The sequence below is a fragment of the Papilio machaon genome, chromosome 17 (assembly GCF_912999745.1).
Source record: "Papilio machaon chromosome 17, ilPapMach1.1, whole genome shotgun sequence".
Taxonomy (NCBI): Eukaryota; Metazoa; Arthropoda; class Insecta; order Lepidoptera; family Papilionidae; genus Papilio; species Papilio machaon.
This window is the reverse complement of record NC_060002.1, coordinates 5,087,298-5,106,013: the sequence shown is the minus strand read 5'-3', so window position 1 is coordinate 5,106,013 and position 18,716 is coordinate 5,087,298. Positions and strand designations below refer to the sequence as shown.

General features: G+C 34.0%; 3 protein-coding genes across 3 annotated transcripts; all 3 read right to left on the bottom strand.

The window, feature by feature from the left end:
* Positions 1-1,010: 1,010 nt before the first annotated feature.
* On the bottom strand, positions 1,011-3,411 carry LOC123721873. The gene is made up of 2 exons (XM_045681861.1): positions 1,829-3,411; positions 1,011-1,323 (listed from the first exon to the last, which is right to left on the bottom strand). Exons 1-2 carry the CDS (start codon positions 3,371-3,373, stop codon positions 1,240-1,242), a joined length of 1,629 nt encoding a protein of 542 aa, XP_045537817.1. The 5' UTR covers positions 3,374-3,411; the 3' UTR covers positions 1,011-1,239.
* LOC123721905 lies at positions 3,402-5,863 on the bottom strand. The gene is made up of 2 exons (XM_045682007.1): positions 3,527-5,863; positions 3,402-3,416 (listed from the first exon to the last, which is right to left on the bottom strand). Exons 1-2 carry the CDS (start codon positions 5,861-5,863, stop codon positions 3,402-3,404), a joined length of 2,352 nt encoding a protein of 783 aa, XP_045537963.1.
* Positions 5,864-8,764: 2,901 nt separating this feature from the next.
* LOC106721504 (hemicentin-1) lies at positions 8,765-16,644 on the bottom strand. Its single transcript, XM_014516448.2, has 14 exons — positions 16,401-16,644; positions 15,280-15,468; positions 14,893-15,019; positions 14,012-14,208; positions 13,566-13,676; positions 13,226-13,426; positions 12,363-12,526; positions 11,978-12,131; positions 11,536-11,663; positions 11,304-11,460; positions 10,864-11,202; positions 10,065-10,337; positions 9,482-9,658; positions 8,765-9,239 (listed from the first exon to the last, which is right to left on the bottom strand). The coding sequence occupies exons 2-14, from the start codon at positions 15,362-15,364 to the stop codon at positions 9,076-9,078; spliced, it is 2,277 nt and encodes a 758-aa protein (XP_014371934.2). The 5' UTR covers positions 15,365-15,468; positions 16,401-16,644; the 3' UTR covers positions 8,765-9,075.
* Between the last annotated feature and the right edge of the window lie 2,072 nt (positions 16,645-18,716).

Sequence of the window (18,716 nt, the reverse complement as noted above, 5' to 3'; positions counted from 1 at the left end):
TGTTTGTTCAATGAAACACGACACTTTACTTTGATAAAAGAGACTGTTTATTTTGATACACAACTTTATAATAATATATAACAATACACTACGAAACGTAAAATAAAACTTTATACAAAACAAACTCGTTACAACGTGAAGAAAAAACACACACACAAGAAGGAAAATAAACAAAAGACAACTCTATTTGCTACATATTTTCATAAATAAATCGCGGCGCCAATATGTGCCAGTTCTATGCATTATCATTAGTGGCGCCATCTATCGGAACTGAATTGCTCTTAAACATCCCGCCCACCAAAGGACGAACAGTCCTTTACATCTCTATTTAAACTCAAAATCTCTAATACACAAAACAAAATAATCACCGCCCACCATGGCAATCTATGCTTAAGTAACAAAAATATGAAAAGAATATTAATCACAACACTAGTCTCTATATAACAAGAAATATAAATGATAAAATAACACTAGACTCTATACAATAAGATATATGAATGATAAAATAAAACTCGACTCGATATAAGAAAAAAATTAAAGAAAATAAATAAACACACAATGAAATTAACAATTGACTCTACTCTGTGTCTTTTGGCAAAAAACATAGCTTATTACATGGTCTCTTACAAATTCCATTTTTAGTTTTAATAGATACGACTCGCGTAACGTTATCTTTTCCAGTATGCTTCTCAATGATTCTGCCCAACCACCATTTAGCTGGGGGTATGTTGTTGTCTCTTATTAAAACAATGTCATCGATTTCAGGCTCCTTCTTCTTTGTGGTCCATTTGTGTCTCTGATTTAAGGTAACTAAATATTCACTGGACCATTTTCTCCAGAAATCATTCATCAATTTTTGGCAGTACTTCCAACGTCTCAAATTTGAAATGTTGCAATCTTCATAACTCTCGTCTGGTATAATTCGCAATGGTTCCCCTATTAAGAAATGACCAGGTGTTAATGGCATGGGATCATTTGGATTATCACTCAGGTAAGACAATGGTCGTGAATTAAGACAGGCCTCTATTTGCGTCAAGACCGTCGTAAGCTCTTCAAAGGTAAGTGTAGAATCTCCGATTATTCTTTTCAGGTGCATTTTTGTTGAGCGAACACCAGCTTCCCATAGTCCTCCGATGTTCGGTCCATGCGGTGGGCTGTACTTCCATGCCGTTCCCTCGTTTGCTAGAAGATGCTGAAGTTCGTCAGGTAATTTAGATTTTGCTCTGTTAAACATTTCTCCTAGTTCTCTATCTGCGCCGATAAAATTTGTTCCGTTGTCTGAATATAACGTTTCACAATATCCTCTTCTAGACACAAATCTCTGAAATGCTGCAATGAATCCCGAAGAAGTCAGATCTGACACAGCTTCGAGGTGAATCGCTTTGGTTACGAAGCATATGAATAGACAAATGTATCCTTTATAGCATTTGGCTCCTCGTCCTGGTGAAAATCTAATGTTAATAAATCCTGTGAAATCGACGCCAGCAATTTTGAACGGCCTCGTTGGTTTAAGTCTCGCCTCCGGAAGCTGTCCCATAAACGGATTGTTATTTTTTCGTGAATATCTTAAGCATGTAACACAATTTCTATAGCACTTCTTCACTAAATTTCTTGCTTTAAGTATCCAGTACTTCGATCTTAAATAGTTTAACATCAGTTGTGGTCCTCCATGAAGTGTTTTTATATGTGCGTCTTCAATTATTAATTTGGTGATGTGACTTCCACTGGGTAAAATAACTGGATGACGTCTTGTATAATCAACTTGAGCCTCTTGTATTCTGCCTCCTACTCTCAAAAGTCCAGTTTCATCGATAACTGGATGAAAGGTAAGTAGTTGACTCTTCTGTGATACACTTTGCCCCGCTCTTAAACGATTAATGTCATCTTCGAAATACATCTTCTGTGTCTCTTTTATACAATATTTTAATATAGCCTCTGTTTCCTCTCGACTCACAATTTTGAATGAAATATTTCGTTGTTCCTTTGGTAGTCTCAAATATAAAAACTTTTTGCAATAAGACAACACCTTTAGCATTTTAGGTAATGTTGAAAATCTCGTCCAAATAAATTCTTCCTGATCTTTAGTAGTAGTAGTAGTAGTTAGTGCTTTAATTGGTTTTGCTTCTTCTGTAGTCTCAAAATTATTGCTTGTGTTCTGTTCATAAGTTTCTTGATGTAGCCAATTTGGACCATGCCACCACAATTTGTTACCTATTAACTCTGTTACTTTCAGTCCTCTAGACGCGCTATCAGCTGGATTTTGATCTGTAGCTACGTGTCTCCACTGCTCTGGTTCCAGCATGGTAAGGATCTCAGATGTTCTATTGCTCACGAAAGTCGTCCATCGACTCGGCTCTCCTGCTATCCATGCCAAAACTATCGTGCTATCAGACCACGCGTATATTTTACTCTTAGGAATGTTCATGACTTGGGACACTTCGTATACTAATTTTGCAGCTAGTAGCGCTGCACACAGTTCCAGGCGTGGAATTGATATCTTCTTCTCCACTGGCGCTACCTTCGTTTTAGCGGTGACAAGGTTGACGGCGATGCTACCATCTTTGCTGGTCGATTTTAAATACACCGCTGCTGCATAAGCTGACTGAGATGCATCAGCGAATGTATGTAGTTCTACATTATCTCCGATACTGACGTGAAACCATCTCGGAATGACGATCTTCTCTAATTTTGGTAGGTCCTCTTTGAATTGTTGCCACTCGTGTAATAATTGTGGGGTGAGTCTCTCATCCCATGATAATTTTGCTATCCACAGTTTCTGTATAAAAATCTTCGCTCTAACGACGATGGATGCTATCCAGCCCATAGGATCATAAAGACGTGCTATCTCAGACAGTACTTTTCTTTTAGTTACGTCTTCTCCATTCTCAGTACTTTTAGGTAGTTGAAAATGATACTGAAAATTATCGTTTGTTTTGTTCCAGGTAAGACCTAATACTTTTATGCTATCATTAGATTTAAATTGTATTAACTGATTGTCTCTTTGATTATCTTTACAGATGTGTTCCAGTAAGTCTTCGCTGTTGCTGCACCATTTTTGAAGTTCAAAACCACCTGCTCTCATTAAATTAGTCATTTGCTCATATATCTCCATAGCTTGCTCTGTTGTTTCACATCCGGTAAGTAAATCGTCCATATAATAGTCTTGCAGTGTGATTAATGCCGCAAGTGGATATTTTGTTTGCTCATCTTTTGCTAGTTGTTGCAAAGATTTCACAGCTAAGTATGGCGCACAAGATGTTCCAAAGGTAAGTCTCAGTAGTTTGTAATGTTGAATAGGTTCGTGTGGACTTGATCTCCATAGTATTCTTTGGAAATCTGTATCTTGCTCGTTGACAACCACTTGACGGTACATTTTAACTAAGTCTGCAACTATACAAATTCTATGGCATCTCCATCTTATTATAATATGACGTAGATCACTTTGTAATTTGGGTCCGACGAGAAGATTGTCATTTAATGACACATTGTTCATTCCTTTGCTCGAAGCGTCGAACACCACTCTTACTCGGGTAGTCTGTTTATCATCTCTAATCACTGCATGGTGTGGTAGATAAACGACGTGATTATCACGTAACTCTCTCTCATCAGTTATTTTTCTCATGTGTTTTTGCTGCAAATAATCCTCCATCACGTTTTTGTACTCTTCTTGTAGCTTTGTATTTTTAAGTAATTTCTTCTCTAATGATTTGAACCTTCGTAGCGCTATCTCTTTTGATTGACCATTTAGACATTCTGGATTAGGACTTTTAAAAGGTAATCTGACGACGTAACGTCCTTCACTGTTTCTATATGTTGTTTCTTCGTAAATTTCTTCACATCTTAATTCCTCTTTAGTCTTTCTCTTTATGATACTTTCAGGTTCTCTTTCTATCTCCCAGAATTGTTTTAAAAACTCATCTTCCTTTGGTTGTATATGCATGCTGATAATATTGCGATTTTCTTGCACTAACTCATTTTTTATTTTTCCAGATAATATCCAGCCCAATTGCGTGTTTTGTGCAACTGGTCCAGATGACTCAGAATGTTTCAGAAAACCATCCAGTAGAATTTCTCCGTAGATTTCAGCACCCAGAATAATGTCTATTCGTCCAGGTGTACTGTAGGTAGGGTCAGCCAAAGGTAAGTTTGTGATCTCTTTCCAATCATGTATAGATGAGTCTCGGGACGGTGTAAATGAAGTCAACCTCTTCAACACGAACGCATTGACTTGAATAGAAAACTCTGGGTTACGTAAGGATACGATCTCAAAAGAAGCCATACTCTTCGCTTGTGTTTGACCTTCTCCGACTCCTGATATAACACCGTTCACTGAATCTCGCTTTAACTTCAGGAATTGTGCTGTGGCTTCAGTTATAAATGACGCTTCAGATCCTTGGTCAATCAAAGCTCTAACTATTTGTGAATGACCTGTAGTTGATTTGATTTTGACCATAGCTGTAGCCAGTAACACTCTGCTCAGGTGACTCTCATTAGTAAAATGGGCTACAACTTTCCTCTCAGGTTGTTTACTCCTCTCTTTAACTTCAGTCGAAGTGTTATCGTGTGTATTACTTGAAGATTCCTCTGTAGTTGATCTCTCTTCTCGGTTAGATGTTCTCTCATAATGCAGTAATGTATGATGTCGTCGGGCACATCGACGACAGCTCGTAGTTGAGTAGCAATTCTTCACGCTGTGATTAGGTGATAAGCAATTGAAGCACAAATGATTTGATTGCACATACTCAGTTCTCTTCTCTGGGGTTTGTGCTGCAAATTGCTTACACTGATACAATAAGTGTCGTCCGGAACACATGACACAGATGTAATCTCTCTTCTCCTCTTCCACTGATGAATGAAATGATCTCTGTTTTGTAATTTGTCTCGTAGTGTTGTTATGTTGTGTTGTTTTAGCTGGTCTGCTGTTATAATGATTTGATGACTCCAACATCTCTAACGTTCTAAATCTAGTCTCGATAAATCTCTTCAGCTCCTCCCAGGTAGGTAAAGTATCTGCTTCACTGTCTGAATGTACTCGGCTCACTTCTAACTCCCATAACTTTCTTGTCTCTGCATCTACTCTTGTTACTACCAAGTAAATTATAATAGCGTCCCATGCACTTGTATTTATCTCCAAATTTTCTAATGATTTTAAACAGGAAGATGTCGTATCTAAAAGTTGTTTTAAAGCAGCGGGCGACTCACTCGTTAAATTCTTTTGGGAAAACAAACGTTTCATAACTTCATTGGTATTGAAGCGTTTATTGTTGTATCGTCGAACCAACTGGCTCCACGCCTCATTATAATTCACATCTGTTGTAGATAGATTTTTAAGCAGAATTTCCGCTTCGCCAGTTAAACAACTCTTCAAATAATGCAGTTTTTGAGCAGCGGTTAGTGTAGAATTGTTATGAATTAACGACACAAACATATCATAGAAAGTTTGCCAATTTTCGTATCCGGAAGAAAATCTTGGCAAATGAATTGTCGGTAATTTCACATAGCTAGAGGTCGCAACAGTACTAGGTTGATTATTAGACGCTCTCACAAATGAAGTCGGCTGGTATATCTGCAGATCATCTTTTAATTTTACTGTATAAGTTTCGTAAATATTCTCAAACTCTGAATACATATCTTCGGCAAAATAACTAAGTTTCGATTTATCAGACTTCTCTACAGAGGCAACAATCTCGTTATGATTACTTAAGAATGACTCCCACAATTTATCTAACGCCTCTTTTTTTGTTTCAATATATGTCACTGTAAGCCGATCTTTAGATGTCTTTTTATAATTAATCTGCGCTTTACTAACCCGCTCAAATAACTCCTCTTGTCGCCGTAGACACACTTTTAATATTTCAGACATTTTTAATGTTCAACGTTCACGCAACACAATCACAAAATTAATATTTTCACTTTAGTTCAATTCGTATTTTCCCGGGTTTCGGCACCAAAATGTTTGTTCAATGAAACACGACACTTTACTTTGATAAAAGAGACTGTTTATTTTGATACACAACTTTATAATAATATATAACAATACACTACGAAACGTAAAATAAAACTTTATACAAAACAAACTCGTTACAACGTGAAGAAAAAACACACACACAAGAAGGAAAATAAACAAAAGACAACTCTATTTGCTACATATTTTCATAAATAAATCGCGGCGCCAATATGTGCCAGTTCTATGCATTATCATTAGTGGCGCCATCTATCGGAACTGAATTGCTCTTAAACACTACTATTTACTACTATTTGTGATATTTTTTATTGGTCGTCATCCTCACATACGTCTTCACCGGGTGGGGAGGGAGCCTTAAACCTACCTTAACTTAAAGATGACTGACTAGGCTTAAGTCAATCACGTCACTTCTTTGGTAAATTACATAGATCTTTAAATTTATTTACAAATGTGCCGGTGGCATTACGATGTTTCCCTTCACTATAAAATCCTCTGATAGAGACATTCGTTTCGAACTCTTCTAATATCTTTTCTTTCTATCTTTCGAACTTCGTTTAGTTCTAATTGAAATACGACAACATCAAAGAACCGTGTAGATTGTAAAGTCCGACACTATTAGGTCAACAGAACTTACTGTGTTCACTTACGTGTAACTCATTCGTTTTTTAAAATGGAAATTCTTCGTGACTTCTAAGAGCACAAAGCTACTATACCAAAATAAACAAACACATTCCGAGAAACTACATTAAGAGTTTACAAGTTGTTTGTGGATGTGGAAGAATAAAACGAGTATAAGAATAACGTAGAGAATGCATTTTATATAAAAATATATTCTTTATTGTAGATTTATAGTTGGCTAATATCTAAATACCACCCTTTCAAGTGCGAGTTATAAATTAATACGGCTATGAGTCTTTCAAGTTATTTGTCTTTACAAAAGCTTTTAGAATTGGTTCATCAAATTGTGGTCATCTTGAACAAACATTAAATCTTTTTTCTTTCCTTATATTTCTGTAATAATATTTCCCAGCAATTAAATGTTTCATACTTCTTATAAATTTTAGTTGTGAAATTTCTTTATATATCTTCCTAATATTATAAATGCGAATGTTTAGATGGATGGATGTTTGTTTGAAGGTATCTCCGAAATGGTTCAACGGATCTTAATGAAATTTGGCACAGATGTAGAACATAGTCTGAAAGAACACATAGACTTCTTATTACTTTTTTTTAATTCTTCGCGGACGTAGTCGTGGGCGACAGCTAGTTGTCTATATTTCGCAAATAGTTCGCAAACATGCGTACGGCTGGAATGCGTATAATATCAGTAGACATTCTTGTAACTACTTCTAGTTCATGCATTATGGATGTCTAGCTAAACACCGTTGCTATTACAATGTTGAACTGGTTACGAAATTTTAATAAATTATATTTTACAATATATACATATTAAAAATAAAAGTGTCTGTATGTGATATAAAAAATAGTATTTCGTGCACATCACATATTTGTGTTGCAGATAATGGGAAATCATTTTTTTTATTTTGTCTGTCTGTCTGTAAGTTCTGTCTGAAGTGTAAAGTCATCAAGTCTTATAAAAATAAAATGTACCTTTAATTTACAAAATAGTATGATTTCTTAAAGTACGAAGTTTGAATAAAAAAATCAGTAATAATTATCAGGCCAAATTTACGATTAATACGTCGCTTGTTATCTAAGGAATAACGCTTTAAAAATATATATTCTGTCTCAGTTTTTTTAGACAATAAGATGGACGACAATGTGTTTTCTTACTCCGCCAAATTAAAAGACATTGACCTTGGTAAAATATAATACCTGTTCTGTGAATATTTTAATTTAATTTGTGTATAATAAATAAATAAAATGATAAATGTCAAATTTATTGCTGAAATATTATAAACTCAAACATTTTAAAATCACATATCTATTTTTATAGAATATTTATATAGTCCTCTATTTATGTATTTCCCTCAAATGCTGTAGATGGCTTATGTCCCTTTTCGGATGTTCATGACTATAGGTGTTTGAATTAAAACAATTCCAATATAAATAAGTACTACATTTATTGTTTTATAAAATTATACAAGACATATATTTCATCAGATTCCGTTGTATAAATGCTTTTTATATATCTTAACCGTTCTTTATTAAATTTAACTATAATACTGAATAAATTAATGGGTATTTACGTACATATTTATGTATTTTATTACGAAACATTCTATAGCAGACATATATAATAATAGTGGTAATATTGTTGCTATTATGCATAAAGCATTTTTATTGGTGGGATTTATGTAAAAATAAAGTTAAAATGTATATATTTAGACCAGTGTTTCCCAAAGTGGGCGATACGCCCCCTTGGGGGCGTTTGAAACCTAAGAGGGGGCGATAAGGGGCCCAAAAAGTGGGGAGGCATTGAAATTAATTTAAGTAATGAAATTGTGGTTTTTAAGTTTTAGCGCTGAATAACAATTAGGGGGCTCTGAAATATAATTGATTTTCAAAGGGGGGCGGTGAAATAAATAAGTTTGACAATCACTGCTTTAGACCAAGGTTGTCATTAATCAAGACAGGCAGACCTTAAAATTGTTTTTAACAAAGGACTACGGAACTTTAAAACATAAAATGAAATTTACACATTACAATAAATTTATCAGCTGTTTTGTTCTTTTAATAACAAAATAATTTTAAATTGATAGCCATCAATAAACTGCATGTTAATTTATAAATTAACTAAGGACAAATTGCATTTCGGACTTTAAAAAAAGCTTTCTTTTACCAAATGGTGAAGTTGCATTTCCACTTGTTTACTTTAAAATGTCCATTAACAATAAGTTATCTTAAAAATAGTAAACTTACATATTACTTGGGTGTAATAAATTAAAGTCTTATTAATAGTCGTATTTATCACTTGATGATGATTGTACAAGATTCGACAATATTTCGTCAACTTGGCACCATTGTGATATTATTATAAGCTCAATATATTACCATCTCTATCATTCCCTTTAAAAAAATAGAGACAGCAATCATATTACAAGTGTCATTGCAGTGTATTTTCAAGGTCAATTATATTCGTAGTTCTTCTACACGGAACTTTCTCTTTGCAAAGTTAATGTGACGTCAGGCGGGGGTATCCAGTCTTGTGGTATGTGAGGACAACGACAATCCGCCAAGGAAGGACTGTCATCATCATCGGAATAGTCACTGCTATTCGATCGTAGGCTGCACGACGGAAGTCCGTGGATATCTATAGACATGGATTTTATTTACAATGTCCTTTAAACACCAGACACACCAACAGATGTAGATATTTGATCTATAAGGATACTTCAAAGTGGCATTGCTTTACATTAAAGATAATTTTGTTGGAAAAGAAGGGTAGAAGTATATCCTACTGTATTAGAATATCATTATGTAGGATAAAAAGTTGGATGTTAGATTGATAAAACGAACTGAATTGGTCGTACAGTCTTCTGTGACATCACTTACCGCTCGTTCGACTAAGATAATCTCGAGTAACGTCATCAAGTTGCAGCACTTGTATGACAGGCACCGGCTTCGTCCGGGACCTCTTTGCTAATCGCACGGCCAAGACCGTCGAACAGACAAACATTACCACCAACAACAAAACGCCAATAGATATGCCTACGTCTCTCTCCGTAAAAACTGAAACGACATTTACAAATATATATTCTTGTCATTTTTATTACTCTTTAATCTACTGACCTCATGGTCTAAGATGTGGTCGTAGGGTAGGTCGTAAGGGATGCGAGATGTCAAGAAAAAATATTAAAATAATAAGAAAAAATTAAAAAATTAAATCAAGTTTTCCATTTATGGCTGTCACTTAAGATAATTAAGTAACCAGAAAGTGTAGAATTAAATACGTTTTTCTTATCTCTCAACTGAGACTCGCAAGAACACTCAGAAACGATTTACAAGTTTTCTAAATTCCTTAAGTATTTTTAGATGATAGTAATGAGATTTTGAGTTAAAGAATTGTCGCTAAATGATCTTCTACGTGATTTTTATATAAACTTTTTAGATTTTGGGATTGATTTTGTATACATACACTTCCACCAAGGCGGCATAGCAGCACTCAGTAGACCTTCCGTGGGCCTCAGTAGTAGCGCTGCAGAGCACCCATATCTATTGCAAGCCGCTGCACCAGCCTCGTCGCCAGCCTTCAGTAATCCCAGCTCCCCTCTAACTAGCCAAGGCTCTTCGTTTTGCATCAGAGCTAAACTGTTGCCAACTTCCAGAGATCGTTTCTGATCTAATACTAATGAAGTATTAGTCGTCGACAACCTCCATAAAGATAATTCATAATACGTAGCGTTTTCAACTGCAAGGAGTTAAAACATTTAGAATATTTACAGTAGTACTTCTTGGTGTTTAATTGCAGTAATCTTTTATTTCGTTTTTCTCTTAATTAATACAGTGTAGTTCTTTATGTATGAAACTTACAGTGGTAGATCCCACAACAACAATATTTGTTGGGTGCACGAATAGGCCGGGTCGACCGGTGCAATACCACGACCACACAGAAGACAGGCGTGAAGTGGAAGCAATTCCGTGTTTCGTCTGATGAGTGTGGTACCGGAGGCCTAATTTTAGTCCTCTTTCCCTTCCCACCCTTTTCTTATTAGGAAAAGATGGGAAGGGGAAGTGGATTTGGCGGAAGAGGGGACGCATAGGAAAGAGAAATATCCTCTTTCTGTGCGTCCCCTTCTCCGTTGATTAAAGGTAGGCAACGCATCTGCATTTGCGGATGTCTATGGGCTACGGTTGCCTCGCTATTGCGGCGAATCGGTGGCCGTTTGCTCGTTTGCCACCTTATGAAATAAAAAAAAAAGTATGAATTTCTTTACCTGGTAGACATCTTATTTGAAACTCCTTGTATTCAAACGCAAGATCACATTGTTGTGGTTGTTGTGGTTTTAAGTGACCTATTCTGATGACTCTATTACAGGATTTGTCCTGAGATGCTATACCATTGTCAGCTTCACAGCTAACGTTTAGACTCTCCGAAAAAGGCCCAGCGACTTGTTCAAGTGATAATGTATTTGATCCCGTTGTTAAATGTTGAGCATCGTAATCCACTTGGTTGATATGCCAGAAATAAGTATCTGGAGTTGGCAAGCCTTTCACGTTGCATATGAAAGTTTCTTTCTTAAGAACAATACCCAATTTAGTGCAAGCTGGTGGATCTACAAAAATGCTTTGGTAAACGACATTGAAAGTTTTAAAATTAACGATATCCTTTTGCTTTGAATTAGCGGAATATGGGGCAAGTAGAGATAAAACTTACAAAGAACACTTATATTTATGGGACTCGCTTTTGTTTCACCGATGTTATTTCTTGCTGCACAGGAGTACCGGCCGGAATCACTTCGGCTTACTTCATCAATTACCAACGCATTTGACGAAACCCGAATTCCTCGAATGCCGTCTTTTATTTCAATATCCTGATAAATATATTTTAAATTACAAATAAAATATGCCAAAATTTGATGATTTATTGCTCGTAGTTAGTTACTTACGTTGTAATACCAAAATAGTTTACTAGCTGGAGGATTAGCTTCAACCTTACATTTCAATATTAATGTGTCAAGTTCAATAACTTCATTTTTTTCATCTTCAAATCTAGTTACATGCACTACTGGTCCGACTGTAAATAACATTTTAATTATTGAAATATTAATTATTTTTATAATGTTAACACATACTGCCATCGCTTTCATTCAATTTGAAAAAAAGAGGCATGTGTAATAACACTAGCGTCATTGCAGCAATAACAATTTATTTCTAATAACGGCTTGGAAGAGATTTCTACGGCGCCCTCGTTTTTTCATGTCTGAGGGGTTTACTGGGTTATGTGAGACTGTAATTCTTCTTCGACTTTCTGTCCAGCGCCCTAGACGGTCGCCCAACCGCGCCCTGCACTGCAGTGGAATTTTACGGTAAGAAAAGCAAAGTACTCACATGTTACATTTAAGCTAACGGATGCTGATTTTGAATTTCTTCCAGCAGGCATTACTGGGTTTTTCGCTTCGCATGTTAAAGTAGCGTTGTTATCTACTCTAGTTGGTGTTAGAGCAATACGAGATGTTACTGCTTGAAGAGTTTCATTCCATGTCTAAAAAAATATTTTATATTATTATTTTACAATAAACTTCTATAATATTACCAAATTTTTCAACATTACAAACATCTTCGTTTGTTTCGAGTAAGCAGGAAATAATTTTTCGTTCTCATAAGATGCGTATTTAGTAAATAGAATAATATAGAACAAAAAAAAAACAAATAACATTGGAACAAAACAGCTTGAAATTAAAAAACTTATAGGTTAGAACTAACCAGTAACTACCTGATTACTGTGATGCGATAGACTTTTATGGTTGAGAAACCAAGTTATATCAGGAATCGGGTATGAACCATATGCGATGCACTGCACTATGACTTTATCTCCTGATCGAATGTTACCGTTGGTGGTTCCTTGAATCCATTCAACAGTTACATTGTTGGCTGGCACTAAAAATATAATCAAGTTTACATTAGGGTTAGTTTCCACTGTCTCCGCACTTGCGTTACACTACACTACACAAAATAGAGACAACTATACTATGATTTATTATAAATGATACAGTAATTTATATCTAAGCATCAGATTAATAGATTCTATTAAGACTTAACTATTATTACTGGTAAATATCTAAATTAAAGCTTATTTCATAACCACTAAAAGCTATGTTTTGCTTGAATTTATTTAAATATATTTTACAACCGCAATTTATCATGATTTTTCAACCACGAAACATACTAATAGCTGTTACGACAACCAACATCTGCAAACCATCCCTGCTTCGCTGACCTTTTGCGACACTTTTATATCAAACTAGCTTTTACCCGCGACTCCATCCGCGCGGAATAAAAAAAATAGAAAACGGGGTAAAAATTATCCTATGCCCTTTTCCTGGTTCTAAGCTACCTACCCACCAATTTTCTGTCAAATCGATTCAGCCGTTCTAGTTCGTTCTAGTTACACGTTTTAGTTCTAGTTACACTATTTAGTTATAAATAGTGTAACTAACACGACTTTCTTTTATATATATAGATTTGTGCCTTGTATGTGTTTTATGTGTGGTAATAAATGTTTTTTTCTTTCTTTTTTTCATAGATACGAAGGATACTTGAATACGACACGATGAAGCAAATTTTTTATATACTTACAGTATAATTCTATCAGTAGATTAGCTTTTAACGGCTTCACTAAATGTGTATTAGTAGCTCTACATGATAAAGTATCTGCATTATCACGTGTAAGTGGCAGATAGAGTTCGTTTTGTCTTACATTTGGTATATCACTTACACTGTAACTTGCATCTACTAAAATTTCTCCAGAATACCAAGTTATTTTTGGCGGCGGCCGTCCTGAAAAAAAATCCTAGTAAATGGGTCTATTTATTCGACGTAAAAAGTTATATATCTTAAGATGTCGCATAAAATATGTAATAGTTTTCGTCGGATGGATCAATTTACAGGTTTAGTATAGAGTTAATATAAAAGATACCTCCAATAACAAGGCAGGTTAAAACTAGCGTATCTCCTTCGTAATAAGGCCTAGTTTTGTTGGTAACAGTGTTTCCTAATTCATCCAGAAAGAAAGGCTCACTTGGTAGAACTGGAAAGAAACAAAAAATATTATTTATTTAATCAAATATTAGATTTTCGAAATTTTAATTTTAATCAGACTTTTTTTTAATCATAAGATGGCAAACGAGCAAGCCACATGAATAAGCCGAAGCGACCGTTGCCCATAAACATCCGCAATCAGATGTTTTTTTTGTTCAGACATATCAAAAATGATTTTAAAGACAGTATTGAGTCAAATATGTTTTATTTAATATTTGCTAACATCTGAACTAGTAAAATAAACATAACGAACAAGTTTACGTTTACGTTAAAGTAACAATTTTAGTTTTTACTACGTAAACATGGCAAAAAGAAAATAGTTACCAATAACAGTTAAGTTTACGCCGGTATTTCTTGTTGGTGACAAAAGGAATTCCACTCTACAATGATATAAGGCTTGATCATCATCTCTCAAAGCTGTAATGGTTAACGTTGTAGGATTTGAAGACATATTAGCGATTACTCGACCGCTGGCATTGAAACCAATGTTACACCATTCTGTTCCCACGCGAGCGTCGTAACTACAACAAAAAATTTTGTAACTTAAATTTAACTATGCAGAAAATAAAATCTCTTTCACTTTATCCAAACGTATAGATTAAAATAAATAATTTTTGACTATGTCATCAACAAAACTATTATCTCTATCAAAGATTATTTGTAAGATAATATTTAACTTGTTCTCATGTGTTGTATCAACTTGTTTATTCTAACTCTCTGAGATATTAAGTTTTCTGTCACATGATGCTAAAACACATTTACATAAAACATCTGAATACAAATTGAACTCAATAAACATAGAATATATTAACCCTCAAATTTATTGACTAACATTATATCACAAAAGCAAAAACCCTTGCCTTACTTTAAAAGGATTAAACATCAAAACAAATTTTATGTACTTTTAAAACCTTATACAAAGCCAGTGATACATCTACATCTTCAAAGAGATCTTTGAACATTCGAATTGTTATCTTACGATCTTACTAATATTATAAATACGAAAATTTAGATGGATAGATGGATGTTTGTTTGAACCTATCTCCAGTACGCCTGAACGGATCTGGATGAAATTTGGCATGGATATAGAAAATAGTCTGGAAGAACACATAGCCTACGAGTTAAGTTTTGTTAATTCCGCGCTGACGGAGTCGCGGGTGACATCTAGTTGATTATATTTTGATACTTATAATAACGTTTTTTACCTGTAAATTGACTCATTATCTTTGTACCATACAAGAAGCATGATTTCATCCTCCGCCGTGTCCGGGCTAGAGTCACAACTAAGCGTTGACTCTCCATTCTCCAAAGCCTCTTGAAACAATACTGGACCTTTTACAATAGAATATGTACATTGAATTATTTCAAAGGTAATAATCACTTACACTTTCAAAAGATATAAACGAAGAAGACATGGATAGTGCTAAAAGCCTTAAAATAGTAGAGCAAAAAAATAGATTCTTTATTTGAGAATTTAAATATTCTTGTTCTACTCGTAAGTATATCAAAGCGTGCTTATATCTTGCATCGGTTGGGCAGTGGAAGCCCAAGCTTACGAATTGAAAATATAATTATGTAAAGTTTCAACTCACCATCAGCGCCGGCAACGAAGGCGAGTGCAGGAGAAACGATTATTAAAAATATAAGCGCCCCAAAGACGCGCATTCTACGGTCCATCCATGCTACTGTCTTCTCTCTTAGTATTCTTTACAATTGAATAGTGTTGAATATGTAAAAACTATCATAAAACTGGCTCCCGTAAGAATCTTGTAGTTTTTGATCTGTTGTTTATAAAAAACTAAATAAGTTAAACAGGATCTTATATTTTAGTTTAATTTGTTATTTTATAAATATATTTTATTTCTTTAAATGTTTCTTTCTTTCTTTTTGCCGAACGCATATACAAAAACTTATAATTCTTATCTATATTATTTTCATTGAAAACAAACACTTTGAACACTTGATCAAATACTTTACGCGTGTTGATTTGATGACATGTCATGCAAATGACGTAATTTAAGGTAAGATAAATTAAATAGACAGCTTTTTCATAGATGCGATAAATGTTTGGTTATTTAATATAAAAATGTTGTTAATGCAGTGTAAAAAAATAATGACATCCACATAGATATAGAACGATATGTTTAGAATTAAGTTAATAATTTCTATGTTAATAATGTCTATAAATATAAATTTTTCGACAATGAAAGCCCACTGTGACGATCTAACAGATACCGGTACTGTACAGAACTCTATGACTAATCTTGCATCCGCATCTGCTTTTTATTGTAACTTATTACATTAAACCGTAAATGTTCTCAAACAGTTATTTATAAAAATCGATAGGTAACTTCTTTGCCAATAATTTATCATTTTTATACTGTTACAACTAAATCCTTTCAATTTACATAAATTCTTAACAACTATGAAAATTTTATCGCAAAGGACTTGACTCTATCTAAAATTATCTTTGTACATTATATTGTAATTGTACAATATTCTAAGTGGTCACTGCTTTTGACCACCATGTTACAATCCTTGTCTACCGAAGAGGTCGGATACGTAACTTAACACATTTTGCTTAGAGCACCTTTTAATAGCAAAAAAAACTTAAGATATGCCGCATGAATTAAAATAATATATAAGTAAACTACGTCTTAATATAATGTGAAAATTTGTTAATTACACATTATTTTATTATTATTTTACTTACATTCCGCACAAAATTTAGATTTTTATTCCGTCAACTTGAAATAATATATTCACAAAAAATATCGACAATTATTTCAAGGTCAATGTAATCACTTAATTCCAATTTAGATCACGTTCTTCACAATAATATTCCATAAAAGACACGTGAAACAATTTGTTTTGTATTCCAGAATGTTTATCCGTTGTTCAAATTCAACGAGTAATGCCGCGGGAAAATCCAAACAAGACACGTCCTTTCACTGAGACGGTCCGTAACTTACTGAATTTGTAACACGAATCACAATGTTGTAGAGAACCGGTTGTATAAAAAATATATTTTATGACTATGTACATAAATGTGGACATAGATTTAAGGCAGTTTTTTGCAACATTTAATAGTATCTCAACATAAAATGCTTAACTTAATGCGTCGGTTAAAATAGGCAAAGAAATTCTTACATATTTTTCATTCAACTTAACGTGAGGTTTTCTAGTACTCATTTCGGGGCAGTTTCCACTGCCAAAAAAAATACCACAACACCTATCATCTCTCTCATTCCCTTTGAAAGAAAAGAGATAACAATATGTGTTCCTATAGGCTTTTCGGGAGGTCAAACGCAAACCCATTATTATTATTTGACATTTGTATTTAACATTTGCAATTCAAAATTTGAAAAACTATATTTATCATGTGTTCTGTGAAGAAGAATAAGTTTATTTATACATCAACTATTTTTGTATTACTATCATCTATCATGGGGCTAAATGTAATGCATTAAAAAAGTTATACAAACAATCAAAGCGGGGCCACACTCGACGCGTGGACGAAGACATATCAAACAAAGAATTATGGCTCCATGATAAACATCAACACCCAAATCTCACAATGGAGATGTTTCATACCGCATTAGGCAACACAAACAGACGAAATGCGTCTATATTCACAGTAACACTTTCACCTAAAACATTCATATGTAGTGTTTAAATAAATATCTAACTAATTACACTAATATTTCAATATGTTTGTAACTTAGAAACTCAAAAACTTATTTACTTACTGCGCTGGCGCAGAGACACAAAGTGGGTATTAGCCTCCGACCAAAGTAGGGTGTGATCCTCCAGCAATATTGTGCAGCGGGCTGACAACTCACCTACGGAAAAGCCATTGTTACGAAACCGACACGAGCAAAATCAAACTTAAAAACTACTGGGCTAATTTTAGTCAGTCTACAAGATGTTTAACATTTCTTTATGACCCTTTAAAACCCTTTAAGCCTTATAAAGATACCCCAATGTTAATCTGAACGTGTTAATAATGGCAAATAGTTAGAAATACATTATATTATATCTTGTAGGTACTTGTAAACTATGTGAGCGAGTTAATCTCAATAACTGCTAATTCCCGCGAACGTAAATAGCCAGGGCGTCGACGCGGCGCCTTTGGCTGATTTAACAATTTATAACTGCAACAAATAATGTTTATCGCTGACTTCTTATTGCACTTATGTTACTTTGAAACAATTTCAATAGCCAGAAGGGTGGTAGACTTGATGAGGTTCGATTTAGGCTATTAATTATAATTATTTATCTATTTGTTTAGTTTTTTTATGGTTGATTAGAATAGTAGCTACAATAAATTAGGCATAAAATTAACTGATTTGATCAATAAATAGAACCCTATAAAAATATAGAGCTCTTTACGATAGATGTCTTTAACAAAGTAATTGTTGTTTAACAATTATAAATACACCTTTTTTCTGTTACTGACTGATAAAATAACTAAAATCACGATTAACCGTTAATGAACAGTTACATTTGAAACTTTTTTCTTTTTTAAAATTGAACGGTAATTCCGTTACGGCAGTAGTGTTGTTTAATACCGTCTAAAGCTCTTCAATTTTTGTCTTTTGTTTAATAAGCTCTTAAAAATTAAACGCCCAGCTAATGCAGTAAAAGTAGTAAGTAAAACAATGAAAGTGTAAATTTTCTTATGTATTGTTTGTGTTTTTCTTTTACGTCCTGTAAAGAAAGATAACTACTACTTATCTTTTATACCAAAATAATAATAATAATAATAACATTTAATGAAAATTAACAACATTAAAACTTCTACAAAAAAATCTACTTATCCTGAAAAATCTTAGACTGTATAAAATCTTTTCTATATCTATAGATTTTAAGAAATGAATATGTTTACATTGTTATTTGTTGTGTGAAGCGGGCATAGGGCACTATCTCTTGCCCTTAATCGTGGTAGATAAGTCACGACCAATCAAATAACGGTCCAACCTAAGACCCTTCAATTGGCAACAATTTGTTACATGACATGTTTCAACCT